General features: G+C 35.6%; 1 protein-coding gene across 1 annotated transcript in view; it reads left to right on the forward strand.

The window, feature by feature from the left end:
* The window catches only part of ARIH1 (ariadne RBR E3 ubiquitin protein ligase 1), a 126,332-nt gene that overhangs the window by 75,428 nt on the left and 33,182 nt on the right, over nucleotides 1-17,722 (forward strand). Inside the window, exons 3-5 of the mRNA XM_025919083.2 lie at nucleotides 162-306; nucleotides 7,430-7,522; nucleotides 8,011-8,066. Of these exons, the coding sequence (XP_025774868.1) occupies nucleotides 162-306; nucleotides 7,430-7,522; nucleotides 8,011-8,066 (294 nt within the window). The remainder of the gene's footprint in view (nucleotides 1-161; nucleotides 307-7,429; nucleotides 7,523-8,010; nucleotides 8,067-17,722) is intronic.

Here is a 17,722-nt window from a genome sequence, read left to right on the forward strand (position 1 = left end):
GTTTGTAGCCATATACCTCATTTCCTCTGAGCAAAAAAAGGTTATGATTTGGGTTTATTTTAATTCAGTTCATTTCTGTTCCCTATAGAAAATCAGGTTTTTGGAGAGCTCTAACAGTGTGCTATTGCTGGGCTCTCATCCTTTCTGTTTAAATAATGCAGGTACTTTGATGGAAACCTGGAGAAGCTCTTTGCTGAGTGTCATGTAATTAATCCAAGTAAAAAGTCTCGAACACGCCAGATGAATACAAGGTCATCAGCACAGGATATGCCTTGTCAGATCTGCTACTTGAACTACCCTAACTCGGTGAGTATCTGGTAGTTTAAGGCCAGCACTGACTCTTAGTTTCAGAGGGTAAATCAACTTTCATTATTTAAACAAAGGGAGATCTGGGAGTTTGGGATTGTATTGTAGTAAAACAGTAACCTATCAGAATATTAAGGATAAAGGAAAGGAAGAGGAAGAATAGAGCTTGTTCTTTCCCCTTCCTTCCCTGTTTGCTTTTTAAGCAGCAACTTGTCCAGGTTGTCATTACATACCTAAATCTATTCTGAGTTCATTTTACTATCATGGGAGAATTGTTCAATAGGTGGGCAGTGAATAGAATAATTTTTCATCCAAAATAAAACAGATTTAAAACTAACATTTAAAAATATCCAAAACACTTATAAAATATCTTTAATAGCATTTTACTATGGAGCTTTCAGGATTTTTCATAACCAAAGATTTTCATTTATGCAGATCCATTCTAATGGAGATTCTTAAATATAGCAAGTGGTAACAGAGTTGGAGCAGACACTAGGACCAATTAATTGATGTTTCTCTTCAGTAAAAGTATCCCTCTTAAAACCTATTGAATTTAGGTGATTTATTTTGGCATGTCTAGTAAAGAATTTTAGGCTTAAACATAATCTTTGTATGAAGTCCTTACTTTATTAGTAACCATAGAAAAATAATATTTGTGGCATAAATGTAGTTAGTCTCTTGGAATTCACCTCTAAGATGTTTTAAGATATCTAAGAAATAATTTAATTCTATAAAAATAACTACCTTATTCAAACTCTTCCTAATAATTACTATATACAAAGTCTTTGTCAACAATATTACATATTTTAACATATTGAAGGTTTTTCATTGTTTTTCTCTGAGATTTCTATGTATCTCTGTAGAGGCCCATTTGAAGGGAACTAATTTGTGCACATGTACAAGTGCTTAGAAAAGAGGTTTTAAAAGAAAGTAATTAAGTGCTCTTAGAGAAATAGAACAGAGAATGGAAATAATTTCGTAGGTAAGGTGTTGAGTTGAATTTCCAAGTTCTCAAGTTAGATCATAGCTCTAATGCTAACTATTTGACTTTACATAGTAAATTATTAAATCTCACTGGGTTGGAGTTCTTTTTATCTTTCACATGAGTTGGATAAGATATTTTTTCAAGTCTCTACTATTCTGAGGATTGTAGAATTTCCTTCTTTAAATCACAACCTTAATTTGAGCATTTAAAAAAACAAACAACATTAATATTAAAAATACATTAAATTCATGTTTTGACCATTTTATTATTGGTCTCTAACAGATTCTCTTTACCAGTTGATACTTGTATGGTTCATAAAAGTTTCTGTGAAATAATACTGAAACCCAAGGAATTTGTCCCAGATCATTCAGGGTTTCCTTATTTCCTGGCATTTCTCTTCCTGCTCTGCATAACCAGATCTTCTGTAGTTTAAATCTTAAATGTAATTTGAGTACTGAAACTAGCTGCTTACAAATATCCCTTATAACTTTCTCAGTGCCCTTGGTATTGTCTAACTGTCTCAACAAATTAGAATAAAAACCATGACTGGAGATTTGCATAGTAAATTTTGCTTACACTTGTAACTAGAAGGCCTGCTATTTACTTACTCATTTTTTTCAACACACGAGGCACTATTCTAAGTGTTAGAAACACAATGGAGAATCAAGGCATAATGCCTGCCTCATGTAATTTATAGGTTAGCTAGATAGAAAAGTAAAATGACATATTCAGAAAGAATGGTAAGCACTTTAGTAGGACATGATACTGTGGGAACATGTTGGAGAGATACCCCTAACCCAGTTTTAGATAAGGGAGAATTGCCCACTGAAATTGACCTCTGAAATAACCTCTGGAAGTGTGATAGTTAGGTGAGCCATCAAAATGTGGCAATACAGAAACCAAAGGAAGAGAATGTATTGTAAGAAACATTGCTAAAATCTTCAGAGAAAAGAATTGAAGAGTGACTTTGGAATTAACAACATGAAGTTTACTGATGATACTGGAAAGTTAAATTTAAGTGTTGTGGTAGGATGGAAAACCATACTGCATGACCTGAAGAGTCATTGATTTGAAGGTGGGAAAGGAAGTAGAAGCAATAAATATGAACAAATTGCTCTTTAAAGGAAGTCTGGCTACGGAAGTGATAGGACAAAAAAACAAACCGCAACATGGTTTGGAAAGTAAGTTAAAGATTGTTATGGAAACTGTGCCAAGCATTATGAAAAATACAGTGTAATAAAACTAGGACTTTTTTTTTCATAATATTTAGACTAATATATAAAGATAATTTTAACCTGTTCAGTTTTGCAAGTAAATGTCACCTGAGACTCCATTAAAGCTTTAATTGGATGATTTTTTTTTTTACCTCTGTTGTACAACTCCCATGTTTCAATTTCCACTGCTGTCTTCAAACACTGATACTTGCCTTTTATTTAGTATATTTCTTCAATACCTTTATCCTTCCAGAAAGCAACTTTAGCTTTATAGTGCCATATGCAAACAAATTTTTTAAACAAATGCTTTGGTTGCGTAGGTTGTAGCACTTTGGAGTAACTATCGTGGATGATCTCTCCTTTAAAAACGGTTTCCAGAGACTCACAGGCACTTTAAAATTCATAAATTCCCCCATCCCCCAACCCCTTGTGTTGGGGCCAATTCAGGGGTTTCTTAGCCCTGGCAACATTCACTTTATAATAATGTTGCTTTGAATTAGAGCGTAAGATCTATCTTTATTAACTCTCCCACTCTACTAGGAAGTATACTTTGAGCTATGATCTCATTTTTAAGTAAATAATTTGTATATTGTAAGAATCAGATGTGTTAAAGGTAATTTTGAAGATTATAAGGATAGTCCACTCTCTCATCCCTTACCCCCTCACTCTGAATCTTTGTGCTGGGAACACTGAAAACATCTGATCTAAGTCCAACCCTGTATTCCTTTTTAACTGATTCCATTTTATAGATGAGGGAACTGATGCCCTGATTATTCAGTTTTTGTAAACATAATGGCTTTAACTTTAGAGATTATTTGTCCAACTTCTGATGGAGGAAAGATAATTCTTAATGTACTTACTGCTGTTTGACATTAGTTGCCAAGTATGTAAAATGGCAGGGATAAATAAACCCTTTAAGAGTGTTTAATCTTTCAGTTCTTTTTTAAGGGACCATTAATTTGTTTTACATAATATTTCATGTGTATTTAGTGTATTCTGAGTCAGATTTATTTATGATATACACAGGGATAAGTTTGATAAGATCCCTTGAGTCAGGGAAAGGTTGAGGGACCCAAGTAGATAATAAGCACGAGATAGTAAAGGAATAGAGATACGTGAAAGTAGGAGGAGGGAAAGGGAAATGCAACAGAATGATGATACTCAGATATATCCATAATGATGACACTGCTCTTGAGCACAATAAATGCGTTTATACCACAGGTTAGTTTTTGTTTTATCTTTAGACGTGTGTGTGATTTATTTTCTAATTTATCTTGTTTAGCATTGTTTAGCATCTAATTAAAATGTTTAGTATCTAATAAAAAAATATATTGAAAAGAAGCCTTTAAAGAATAAAAAGCTTTCTTTATATCTTATAATGATCCCTGGTCCAGAAGTTTCAAAGGTAGAGATGTTACTCGCAGTGATCACTTAGTAACCATCGTGACCTTCAGTCTCTCATTCTCAAGGATTCTTATTTGAAAAAAGAAAACATATGAGGATGCATATGTGTTTTTAAGTTACGAATATAACATTTTAGAATTGTTGATCTTTTACTCTGCTATATTTGTCCTTTATAGAATGCTCCTTCTCATTGTAGCCTTGAAAATCATATGCTCTCCATTAGTGATCAGGCAACAAATTAGTGCCAGATCTCCTTTAGCAGTGGGGAGTAATGAGAATAGATTCTTTTGTTTGTTTCCAGATTTTTTTTTTTAATGTATGAGAATACTGATTTCCAAAATATTTACCTTCACTTCCTCTGTGAATGAGTCAGAATAATTGTCAGTCAGAATAGCACTGTATTTTAAACTGGGTAAATATTTTCTGTCTTTTAGGACACTGATAGATTTTTTTTCCCCCATGCCTGCTTCTGGGCATTCTTTATATAGTTGATATGCCGTAGTGTAGAATTTTGCATCCTGACTATTGGTATCTTATGTCATAAGCAACATCAGAAATTTCATGAGCACTTTTCAAATAACAGCTAATTAGAAAATGGAATGGAATTCAAAATATTATGTGAGCCACAAAAAGAATAAAAGAACTAGAAGTAAACTTGGCAAGAAATGTGAAAGCTCTATTATGAAGAAAACTTGAAATACTAACAGAGATAAAAAGATGACTTGAGTGTCTGGAAAAATAGAATAATAGTAAAATATTGAGAAAAAAATAACAACTAGATTGATGGGGAACAGGGAGGAGCTAGTCCTGCCTAATATAAGAATAGTCAGTGCAGTGGAACAAGATAGAGTCAAATATGTGTGAGAATTTGGTGTATTATAAAAGGGTGCATTTCAAATCAGGTGGGTTCAGAAAATGGCATTGGAACAACTTGGTTGGTATCTGGAGTAGAATCTTAAATTTCTTCCTAACTCCTTATATTAAAGTTAATTGATTTAGAAGCCAGAAATTGTAAAAGTAATACACTTTGCTACATATCAATAAGTAGAGAGCTTCTGCATGACAACAAAACGGGAACATTCAGATTCGAAACTGAAAAATATTTGCCACACCTATAAATGGTCAATTTTCTAAGTAGGTGAAAATCCCCACTAAATCATTAAGGGGGGGGGGGAAACCCAGTGGAAAAATGGGAAAAATAGGTGAAGAGAGTGCACAGAAAAAGAAATGTAGAGCCTTAAATCTTTTTTCAAATGCTTAAACTTCACTCATAATAAAATAAAATCAAAATTGATGAAGATAATTCATTTTCACCTGTCAGATTTGCAGAGATCAGGGAATTTGATACTATGTTGACATGGGTATTGTAAAACCAGGTTCTCTTGAACAGTATAAATTGCTACAACCTCTTTGAATGAAGTGTGGTAATAATCTATTAAAGTGTAAATGTGTACCTTTTATAATGTCACTTGTAAAAATTTGTCCCAAGGTGAATTTGCATGATCACAATGATGTGTGTGTGTGTGTATGTATGTATGTATGTATGTATGTATACATATGTATGTGTGTATGTATGTATGTATGTATATATATAGCCAATGCAGTAGCATGGCGGCAAAAAAAAAAGAAGGTCTAAATGTCCTTTAATTGTGGACTGTTTAAATAAATTATGGTACCTTCATACAGAATGTAGAAAGAGGTGGACCCACGTGTACTAATGTAGAACCACATAAGAAACCTATTAAATAATAATAAACCAAGATGCAGAAGAGAGTGTGTGTTACTCTTTGTGTGTGTGTGTATACCTGTGTACATTAGAACATCTCTGAAAGAATATGTAAAATAATGGTAATAGTCATTACTTTTAGGTAGAGAAGTAGAGGAAAAGTATAAGAATAAAGGAGACTTATTTTCAACATAAATTCATACTGTTAAATAATTATTTTTGACCATGAGCCTATATTACCTATTCACTTAAAAATAATTTCAAGTAAATATTATAACATATTCTTAGTGACCATTTGTCTTTTTACAATACTGTCCTCAAGACACTTACTAAAGTACTTGCTTAATATTCCATTATAGAAAATAATATACTTCTTATAACCATCCCTCAAATTAATAGTATTTCAACTCATGTAAGTAATACAAGATTAGACCAAAATGTTACTATTATTCTTAGCTATCTGAATAATCTTTCTGGTTTCCATAAGATTTTGATTATCTTGGTAAGCAACATACCATGCAACTCTATGAAGTCCTATATTTGTGTGAAATTTTTGGTAACAGTTTTGAGATAATAACTCACATACGATACAGTTCACTTACTTAAAGTGATTGTTAGGGGTGCCTGGGTGGCTCAGGTCATGATTTTGCAGTAGACGACTTCAAGCCCCGCATCAGGCTCTGTGCTGACAGCTCAGAGCCTGGAGCCTGCTTTGGATTCTGTGTCTCCCTCTCTCTCTGCCCCTCCCCACTCATGCTCTGTCTCTCTCTGTCTCAAAAATAAATAAATAGTAAAGAAAAAAAAATTTTTAAGTGCTTTTTAGTATAGTTGCAGAGTTGTTGCAGTCACTATCACAGTAAACTTTAGAATATTTTCATCACCCTGAAAAGAAATCTCATATCCTTTTACAGTCACTTCCCTCCCTGCCGCCTGCCACCCAACCCTTGGCAACCACTAATCTACTCTGACTGTGAATTTGCCTATTCTGGACCTTTTGTATACATGCGAATCAAACAGTATGTGGTCTTTAGTGGCTAGCTTCTTTTTATTCAGCATGTTTTCAGTCTCATGTGCATTATACTATATATCAGCACTTCAGTCCTTTTTATGCTTGGATAATATTCTTTCAAATGGATATTCCACATTTTGTTTATCCATTCGGCAATTGATGGACATTAGGGTTGTGTCAACTTGGGGCTACTGTGAAAATCCTGCTCTGAATATTTGTATACAAGTTTTGTGTGGAGCTATGTTTTCAGTTCTTCTGGCTATATACCTAGGGGTGGAATTGCTGGGTCATGAGTAACTCTGTGTTTAATTATTTGAGAAACTGTCACAGTGTTTTCCAAAGTTCCTGCACCATTTTACATTCTCACCAGCAGTGTATGAAGATTCTGATTTCTCCACATCCTTGCCAACACTTGTTATTATGTGTCTTCTTGAATACAGCTGTTTTAGTGGGTGTTAAGTAGTGTCTGATGGCTGTGGATTTTGAGCATGTTTTCATATGCTTATTGGTACATGATATATTATATTTAGTACAAACTTGTCTGCCTTTCCTAAAAATTACAATTATCGACTATAGATGCATTTCTCATTAATTATTTTGTGTTAAATGTATTTGCGTGTCTAGATTTTACCACCAAGTTTATTTTAGGAGTCCATCTAGTCTTGTCAAATGGAAAATTTTAGCCAGTATGAGAAATGTGACCTAATAGAGCCTTATTGGGTCACTATGTATAGTGATTTTTCTGGCAATATCTTTTAAAAGTGCATGTATTATTTTTGTTGCAGTATTTCACTGGCCTTGAATGTGGACATAAGTTTTGTATGCAGTGCTGGAGCGAATATTTAACTACCAAAATAATGGAGGAAGGCATGGGACAGGTAAAGATGTCAATTTGATTTTCATTTTTTGTTGAATTTTCTACAGTGTTTAGACTCTTGCACAGATATGAACAGGTGAAGCATTCTGGATTATGAATTGCATGAGGAACTACTTTCTATATTGAGATAAAAGATAATTGAGGCTTTTTTTTCCTATTTATAATGTGGCAATCCATTTAAAGGTACAGTCCAGGTATGTTTTCTCCGCGGCATTAATATGTGTATATGTCAGGCTGAACTTGTTGAGCAATTTTGTCAGGTCTCTTGCTTGTGCCTTTCAAGTTTTATATTGAAAAACCAATTATTCAGGTCAGCAGTTCTAGTTACATTATGGTGATAAATACACACATACATTTCCTTTAATGGAAAGGGAACAATTAAGATCCTATGAATGTTAAGGTATTCTCAACCTAGTGCCTGGCGATGGTAAGCATTCAGTAAATATTTTTGTTGAATGAAGACATAGTTTAAATTTCAATCTTTTTCAGACTATTTCGTGCCCTGCTCATGGTTGTGATATCTTAGTGGATGACAACACAGTTATGTAAGTATTTCTGATAGATATTGCATGTTGAATATTGGTTAGTTGGTTAAACCAAATCATTTTTTTGCTCAAACCTCAAAGGAGGTGAAATTTTTAGTCTGAAGAGACTTTCTAATCCACATTCCTTCGTAGTAGAAAAGCTCATTTCTAACTTGGGTAAATGCCCAGACACTATTCTTGTAAATATATGGCAAAATACTAGGCAATATGTGATAGCTGCATTTCAGTAAACCTTGGAGTTGGAAAATAGGATATGTCCATTGAGGTCCTCTGCCAAGATGGAGGTAACAGGGAAGGGGATTTGTTGCGATATAGTATTTGTGCAGGTTAAAGAGGAACAGGAGTGGACACACTTTAATGTTGGTATGACACTTATTAAAAGAGAAAAGGAAGAAGGATTTGGTAGGAAGAGACTCAGACTGTGGGGCAGGTGTGAGAGTCTGTAGCAGCCCTGTGGGGAATTCTACCACATAGATTGCCCATACATGAACACTTCAGGAAGCAGAAATGACTGAGCCCCGGTCCCCTTCCAGGCTCTGTCATTCACTGGGAGCTACCCAGGGAGAATGTGGCCTCATTTGGAACACTGCTCCCAAAGGTGCTGCATTTGGAGGTTGTTGGCTAACTCTTCTTGTGAAAGGTTCTCTTTTTGAAGGGAGAAATACACTTAAAGAAACAAGTATAGTTTTTAGTCCTGAACCTGGGGTAGAATCCTGAGTCTGTGTTATTACATAGCCTGAGGCTACTTAATTGACTTCACTTTAGGAAGATAAACAGATTGAGGGCCTGAACTGTCTTGCAAAAAATTGTGTAGTTAGTAGTGGATAATTGCCTATGTAGAAAGGTAGGTTTGTGTTTAAACTTTGGGATTTGAAGGTAATAAAAGTAAAAGCAGCCATGGACTTTAATGAGCAAATTTCTCAACCTGTCTAATAAAGCCTTAAATTGACTTAGCCAGCAGTTTATAAAGCTTACTGGTTCTACTTTATTAACCTCAACCTACTTTGGTTTACTAAAACATATGTACTGTTGCTTGTTGTCAGCTCTGTGTTAATACTGCCTCTATCTTGAATTGAATTTTTACTTTACTGTTTTAAGCTAGCAAAAATCAGTTATATATCATCTTGAGGTATCACCATCCTTCCAGTTGTCTTTATCTTGTCCCCTGATACTTTCTGATTTGTAATTTTTCATCAATACATCAGCTTCAGCGATACATTTCATCAGTATAGGGCACTGTATCTCTTACCTCTTCCACAAACATTTACTGGGAGCATTAAGATACATTTCCTTCCCGGATCACCTGGGTGGCTTAGTTGGTTAAGCGTCCATCTGACTCTTGGTTTTTGGCTCAGATCATGATCTCATGGTTGTGAGATCGAGCCCCACAACAGACCCCTGTGCATGGAGCCTGCTTGGGATTGTCTCTCTCTCTGCCTCTCCCCTGCTCGCTTGCTCCCTGTCTCAAATAAATAACTTAAAACATTTTTTTTAGGTGCATTTCCTTTGGCCAGTAGGATCATAGTGATAAAATGCAGAGTTTAAGTTTTATATATAAAGGCATGTATAAAGTACAGTTAGAAGCAAATTATTCCACCTGAAGAGATTAGGAAGACTTAAGAAGTAATATAAATGGGGTAAAAATGTGGATTGAGGGAGTGGAGGGTAATGGGGGTTAAAGAAAAAATACCAGTATTTTAAAAAATAGTTCATGAACTTCTCTATTAAGTATTCTGTGGTGGCTAGAGAGTAGTAGATTGTTAGAGACGAGGATAAAAGACCTTGACAGTTGATGAGTTTTGTCATAGAAGATTGTTAAGACTCTGATAACAAGATTTACATTTTTAGAAATGTATTGAGGAAGCACCTGGCTGGCTCAGTTGGAATGGGGGGTGAGTTCGAGGCCCAGGTTGGGTATAGAGGTTACTAAAAATAAATAAACTTAGGGGAAAAAAAAAAAAGAAATACAATTTTAGTATAGTGAAGGATGGTTTAGAGTGGGGAGGCATTTGGGCAGGGAGATGTGACCATTAATTTATGAAATTTTGTGACATTTTTTTTTAGAGGGGAATGGAATAAATATTTTCAACACATAAAACAATGTGGCTAATATCACAAGGGCTTTTATAAATCAAGAAGATGATAATCCTATGGAAAACAGTTCACAATGAAAGAAATTTTAATGCTAATAAATAATAGCTATCATCATGCCTAGTTACATAAATGTAAATCAAAATTTGGTGCCCTAGTTTTAAAAAGTTGTGGTTTTTGTTTTTACATTTTGGATTGGTAAGGATTAAAGAATTTGGTAATGTGTAATGTGAGTGAGAGTATACTACAGTAGAGAATGTAAACTGTTGCAACCTTTTTGTAATGCAATTTGGCAATTTCTACAAATGTATATATACTCTTTGCCTTTTCATGCAATAGTATCATTTTGAATATGTCATTGTACTGCCTTCTTGCCTCCATTGTTTCTAATAAGTCAGCTGTTAATCATATTGTTCCCTATTTGCTACTTTTTAAGATTTGCTGTGTCTTTAGCTTAAGGGAATTCAGCAACAAATTCCTGCGTCGGGCTACTGATAACATAAAGCCTGTTTGGGATTCTCTCCCTATCTCTTTGTCCTTCCCCTCTCAAAATAAACTATAAAAAAAGGACAGCTTGGAGAATACTTAGAAGAGCATGTTAATAGCGATATCAGCTAGGGGTTTGGGGATTAGGAAGAGGGATTTTTATTGTTCACCTTATACAGTTGTATACTGTTGGTATATAATTCCATTTTCTTTCTTAGAAATAAATATTGTAGAATTTAAGATTATTTTAATTAAATGAGAGAATGTGTTTAAGTGTTTAATCTTAAATAATAAATGAAATATGCTTAATAATTTTTCTCTTAGTATGAAAGAAATAGAATCCTTCACAGTCATGGTATTATCATTTTTAAATTTCCAATTTGATAGGTTAAAAAAATAGTTTAATCTGAATTCATCTCATTTGGAACTTGAATTGAACCTGAAACTGGATTCTTTCTTGAAGACACATTCTCATATAAACTTCTCAAGTTGAGGGGCGCCTGGGTGGCGCAGTCGGTTAAGCGTCCGACTTCAGCCAGTTCACGATCTCGCGGTCCGTGAGTTCGAGCCCCGCGTCGGGCTCTGGGCTGATGGCTCAGAGCCTGGAGCCTGTTTCTGATTCTGTGTCTCCCTCTCTCTCTGCCCCTCCCCCGTTCACGCTCTGTCTCTCTCTGTCCCAAAAATAAATAAACGTTGAAAAAAAAAAATTAAAAAAAAATAAATAAACTTCTCAAGTTGAAGCTAGCATTCCGCCTCTCCCCCCACACCCCCCATGTGTGCCTCATGGTCAGGAAGTGAAGTTATTGTCCCCCTTAGCTTCAGATGTTATATTCAGATTGGTCTCTACTTCAGTTTAAAATCCATATAGACCTTGAGTCTTGTGTTACTCAGCTATGTTGTAGTCCTTTCTACTTTTATTTGCTTGACTTCTTGGTCGCACCCACTTAATTATTCATAGTATTCACAACTTACTCACTGTCTTTCTCCCAAAGTTTGCTGTCATCAGTGTGATTTCAGTGTCTCTACGTATAGTCTGTTATTCTATACCCTGACCCTGTGGTTCTCATAGTGTAATCCCCCCAACCAGCAGCATCAGCATCACCTAGGAACTTGCTAAAAATTCACATTCTCAGGCCCAGATCCAGACTTATCTCTGGGGATCAGAACCTCTGGGGATGGGGCCCCCCGCAATCTGAACAAGCTCTCCTAGTGTAGTTTGAGAACTTAAGCATACATCAGCATACTGCCATAGCCTCTCATTTTCCTGTTGTACTCATTTCCAGTAAAATCCCCTTTACTCCAGCACCAGCTCCTAAGGCTACCAACCTAGGCCTACTCCACATCTACTCTAATTGACTTGGCAAAATCATCTTTTTCTGCCTCTTCTAAAATATTGCTCTTCGGGTTTCTGGATTTCTTCATGCTTTATACACTCTCCTTGGCCATACATTGGAAATTCCCAGATTTATATGTCCAGGTCAGCTCTATCTTTTGAGGACGCACATATTCCACTACCTATCAGGCATGTTCATATGTATATTCCTCAGGCTTTACCTTCTCCAACTCCCCTACCACCGCCACCGCCACCGCCACCAAACTCATTCTTCTGGCTGCTTAGTATCAAAGAATGGTACCACTAGATGTAAAAGACTTGCCTAAATTAGAATCCTGATCATATCCCTGATTCATTTTTCTTCCACATTTCCTAGAATGTTCCTTACACCAAATTCATTCCTACATCGCAGTTAGTCTTAAATCCATCAATTTCCCTCAGTTCCTACTGACATTGACCTGATACAGGCTATCATCTTCTCTTAGCTGGGAATCTGTGACTGGTTCCTCAGTGATTCTCTTATACTATATCATCGCTTTTCAATTCGTTATTTCCATTCTGTATTGGTTACCTGTGCAGCTTCATCTTTGCCTTGCCTTTTCTCACATTCTCTTTTCTAGTGGTGTGGAACTTGGCGTCTTGAAAGTACTGTGCATTTTATTTGCATTTGGTTTAGTTTGACTTTTAGTTTTTCTCTAATGTCTCTTGACTGATATGTAGTACTCTTTACTGTTTTGCTCTTTAGTTCTGTTAATCCGTTCATCCTCTTAGTCTCCTTCAGGTCTCAGCTTACTGATTTGCATTTTGGTTTGGGCAAGTATCCTACATGTTCCTTAACTCCCCCATATTTTCCTTAATATACATTTTTGTAATTGCCTATGTTCCTATCTATATTCTTTCTTAGACTATAAACTGTATGATTCCAGGTCCACTATTTGTGTTCACTAAATGCTTGTTTCCATTCAGGAGGTGATCTTAAATTAATAATTAAAACTAGTTACTTAGTAGATTCAATTTTTTATTCCACAGCAGTGTGTATATAATAGGCATGTATCTTTGAATCCGTAACTGGAGGTGTATATTTCTCTCTTGCACTTATAAGCACGTGTCATCATTTTAGCCTTTAGTCATGGATTTGTGATAGATAGGATACCATCAAGGCTGTTTGGCTAAGTGGGTCTCTGTTATACAATGGCCTCATATAGTTATACTTCCACAGTCAGGAGGGTAACAGTATACTCTGAGAATTTTTCTTTGTCCCAGGATTTGTCCTTGATGTTTTCATGAGATTAATGTAAGTTACTTCTCTAAATTATTTACCACTTGAGACCAAATAAATACTCATCTGTTTCTATTCATCTTAGCACTTGTGGGGTTTTTTTTGTTGTTGTTGTTTTTTAATATAGTTGTTTAGGGCCTAAGTTTCTTTTCTGTGTGCAGTTTCTCTATTCATCTTAGGGGTGGTAAAGGTAAACTTGTATCTATTAAGTCTTTAAATACCTTCAAGTAGGGGCACCTGGGTGGCTCAGTCAAGTAAGCATCCGACTCTTGATTTTGGCCCAGTTCAGACTCTAGGCAGCTGCTTGGGATTCGCATGCGCGCGCTCTCTCTCTCTCTCTCTCTCTCTCTCTCTCTCTCTCTCCCCTTCCCCTACTCGCATGCACACTTTCTCTCAAAATAAATAAACTTAAAAAAAAAACAAAACCTTTAAGTAATACTATTTAGTCTCATCTTGAGTAATAATTAATAGTGCCAACACACATCTGGAATGTGATGTTCTAATTCAACATCCTAAGATATCACTAAAAAAATTTTATGATTTATTTTCATATATGGAGGTTTTAGAAACAGACAAGCAGAGGTTGTGACAGGAACTCATTGCTATTCACTTCTAGCAAAATTATGCCAAATGCTTTTACTTTAAGCTTTAACTGATACATAAGATTTTTTTAAAAATGAATTTTAGGATCACGGTATAGATAATGCCTACCTCTATTGGCTAATTTCCCATCTGTCTGAAAAGGGCAGAAAGTTTTCTTTTGGGAAATGAGTTGTTTTAAATTAGATAGTATAATTTAAATGCTGTTTTGCAATTATTTCCTGTTCCATCAACTGTAAGCACTAGATCTTAACTCCATATTACATAAGGTTAGGAAATTGATGCCTCTGCACTTTCACCTTTATCTCTTTCACCTCCTAATTTCTGTTAGACATGTAATTACTTTATATTGCCAACTTTATAGTTATTTTTTCTTTTCTGAGACAGATTCTTTCATATTTTGCCAACAAGCTTATTCAGAAAATAAACCAGTACTTTTCTAATATTACAGCTATGTAAATATTACTTAAAACCAAGTAGTTGAATGGATCCAGAAAGAAGTAAATGTAATCCTCTAAGTTATGCTTCTCTGGGAAGAATATCCAGACATCAAAGTCAGATGGTTAATTTTTATATTCTAATAGTTTCTTAAAGGTCACAGATACAGTTGTGAACCTGTCTAGACCCTTAAGTGAAGTCATACAGTTTGAACTGCCTGAGGAAGGAGAAAAACTAAACAATGATATGTGTTAATCTTAGTACAATAAGCATCTCATCTTTTACAGAGGAAAAGTACAGTAGGCTGAGTTTGCTATATGTTGCTTTCTATTTTACTTTAGTAAGTTCTAAAGTATATTGACTAAAATATGTAAAGTACATTAACTTTAAAAGTATGTGTGTTTTATTAACTACCCAAACAAGATAGAGGTACCCAGAATGTTCATTCTTGTGCCCCTTACCAGACAGTATCTATCTCAGCCTTGTTCCCGGTCATGATTTTTGTGACCATCAGTTAGTTTTTCCTGTTCTTGAGCCTCTTTAAAAAAATTTTTTTAATGTTTAATTTATTTTTGAAAGAGAGAGAGAGAGAGAGACAGAGTGTGAGTGGGGGAGGGGGAGGGGAGAGAGGCAGAGAGAGAGGGAGACACGGAATCTTAAGCAGGCTCCAGGCTCTGAGTTGTCAGCACAGAGCCTGACGAGGGGCTCCAGCGCACAAGCCATGAGATCGTGACCTGTGCCAAAGTTGGATGTTTAACCTACTGAGCCACCTAGGTGCCCCTTGAGCCTCTTTTAAATGGGATCATGTAGCATGTATTGTTCTTGTGAGTGTGTATCTGTTTCATTTAACATAATGTCTTTCAGATATGTATTCAACATATCTATATATTTTTAGGTTTGTTTGTTTTTTTTTGTTATTACTAAAGATAGATAGTAATTTCATTCTTAGGATGATGATAGACATTTGGAGTTTTTTGGTTTGTTTGCTTGGTTTTGACTGTTGTGAAAAGGTTACAAAGAATATTCTTACATGTGTGTTTTGGTGAACATGCACTGATTTTTTAAATTAATTTATTTATTTTGAGAGAGACAGACAGTGTGAGCAGGAGAGGGGCAGAGAGGAAGGGAGAGAGACCGAATCCCAAGCAGGCTCTGTGCCATCAGCATGGAGCCCAGTGTGGGGCTTGCTTGAACTCACAAAATTGTGAGATCATGACCTGAGCTGAAACCCAGAGTTGGATGCTCAACCGACTGAGCCACCTAGGTGCACCTGCACTGATTTCTCTTGAGTATATACTCAGGAGTAAGGTTTTAACTTTAATATGTAACTTCCAGGTAGTTTTCCAAAGTATTTGTATATCTTTTTTTTTTTTTTTTTTTTAATGTGCCCATTCAAGTAACCTCAAATTTTGTTACTTTGTTTGTTCCTTTGTAAGAATTCTTTAAATATTCTGATATGGGTCTGTTGTTAGATATATATGTATTACACCTACTTTCCCTTATGTGTAGCTTCTCTTTTCTCTCAATGATTTTTGGTGAACAAAGTTTCCATTTTAATGGCATCTAACTCATCATTTTCCCTCATTTATAATTATTGCTACTTAAATCTTTTTTTAACCCCAAAGTTGTATCTGTTTTTAAGATAGTCCACAGAGACATTATGGAAAATGCTTTGATAACATGGCTTTAGAGTTGTGTGTCTCATAATTGAATAAATTTAATGCCTCCCATTATCTCCCTACAGTGAAAGAGAAAAGCATTTTAGTATTCTAAAGTAGGAAATTTCATACAAAAGCTATAGAATACTATCTATTTTAAAATACATGCTTAAGGGATCAGAGCTCAAGTTCGTACTGAAATAATTTCCTAGTCTCATTGAAATGCAAAATGAAATAAGTTATCAAATTTTGGTAGTTCAAAAGGCAAAGTATATAGACAGTAAATTACTGATTATTATTTAAACTTTTGAAAATATTTTTGAACTGTAAATGTAAACTTAATAGATTGAAAGGAGGCACAGAAGAGTGTGGAACGGGTGCATGAGGCTGATTGTGTAGGGCTTTATAGATCATTATAAGATCGTTGGCTTTTATTCTGAGATAGAGCCATGAGAGGATTCTGAGCAGAGGAGTGATGTGGTCAGAGAGGGTTGTTCCTACTGTTGGCATGAAAAAGAGACTAAGTAGGAGCAGGGAAATTGGGAGACTCTTGTAGCAGTCTGGGTGAGAGATGATGGTAGTTTGATCCACAATGGGAGCAGAGGAAGTAATGAGAAATAGTTGGATTTTAAATGTATTTTAAAGGTAAAGTCAGATACTGGAGTATAAGAGGAAGAGATGAGCCAGAGATTATAGTAAATCTTTTTTTTTGAACGTTTATTTATTTTGGGGACAGAGAGAGACAGAGCATGAACGGGGGAGGGGCAGAGAGAGAGGGAGACACAGAATCGGAAACAGGCTCCAGGCTCCGAGCCATCAGCCCAGAGCCCGACGCGGGGCTCGAACTCGCGGACTGTGAGATCGTGACCTGGTTGAAGTCGGACGCTTAACCGACTGCGCCACCCAGGCGCCCCTATAGTAAATCTTATATTTATTTTTAATGTGGGGGGAGTACCTAACTTCAAGTTTTTATAAAAAAAATGATTTGTGGATTATTTTAATGTTTTGGAAAATGCCTATAATAATCTTAGTGAAGAAGCAAAGGTATAAAATTATTATATGTAGTACATTCTGTTTAAAATTACATATCATACATTTACCAAAAAAAGAGTAAAAAGTCCAGATTATTTTTTTTTTTTTTTAATTTTTTTTTCAACGTTTATTTATTTTTGGGACAGAGAGAGACAGAGCATGAACGGGGGAGGGGCAGAGAGAGAGGGAGACACAGAATTGGAAACAGGCTCCAGGCTCTGAGCCATCAGCCCAGAGCCTGACGCGGGGCTCGAACTCACGGACCGCGAGATCGTGACCTGGCTGAAGTCGGACGCTCAACCGACTGTGCCACCCAGGCGCCCCAAAGTCCAGATTATTAAAATGTCAAGTGGTTATTCCTCTTGAGTGATAGAGTTACAGGTGATTTTTATTTCCTTCTTTATACTTGTCTATAATTGGGATATCTGTCAGGAGAAAAAACCCATATTATAGAAAAATATTTTATTACTAATCCTGAATTGAAGCATAATGTTCATTTACTCATCGTGCTATATAAGCAGAAGGCATGGTTTACTACTTGGCACACTAAAAAAGAAAAAAAATTCTTGTGGATAGCTGTCCACTTATCTCTTTTGTAAAAACAGAATTATCCCAAAACTTAAGGGTACTTAAATGCATCTGACACTGTGCTTAGAATGTATAATAGGCTATCAGTAGAAGTCATTATGTTTACCTTCATAAAGAGTTGCCTTCCACCATGAGAGTTGGCATAATAACT

This window comes from Puma concolor, chromosome B3, assembly GCF_028749965.1.
Source record: "Puma concolor isolate L17-30 chromosome B3, mPumCon1.1.hap2, whole genome shotgun sequence".
NCBI lineage: Eukaryota > Metazoa > Chordata > Mammalia > Carnivora > Felidae > Puma > Puma concolor.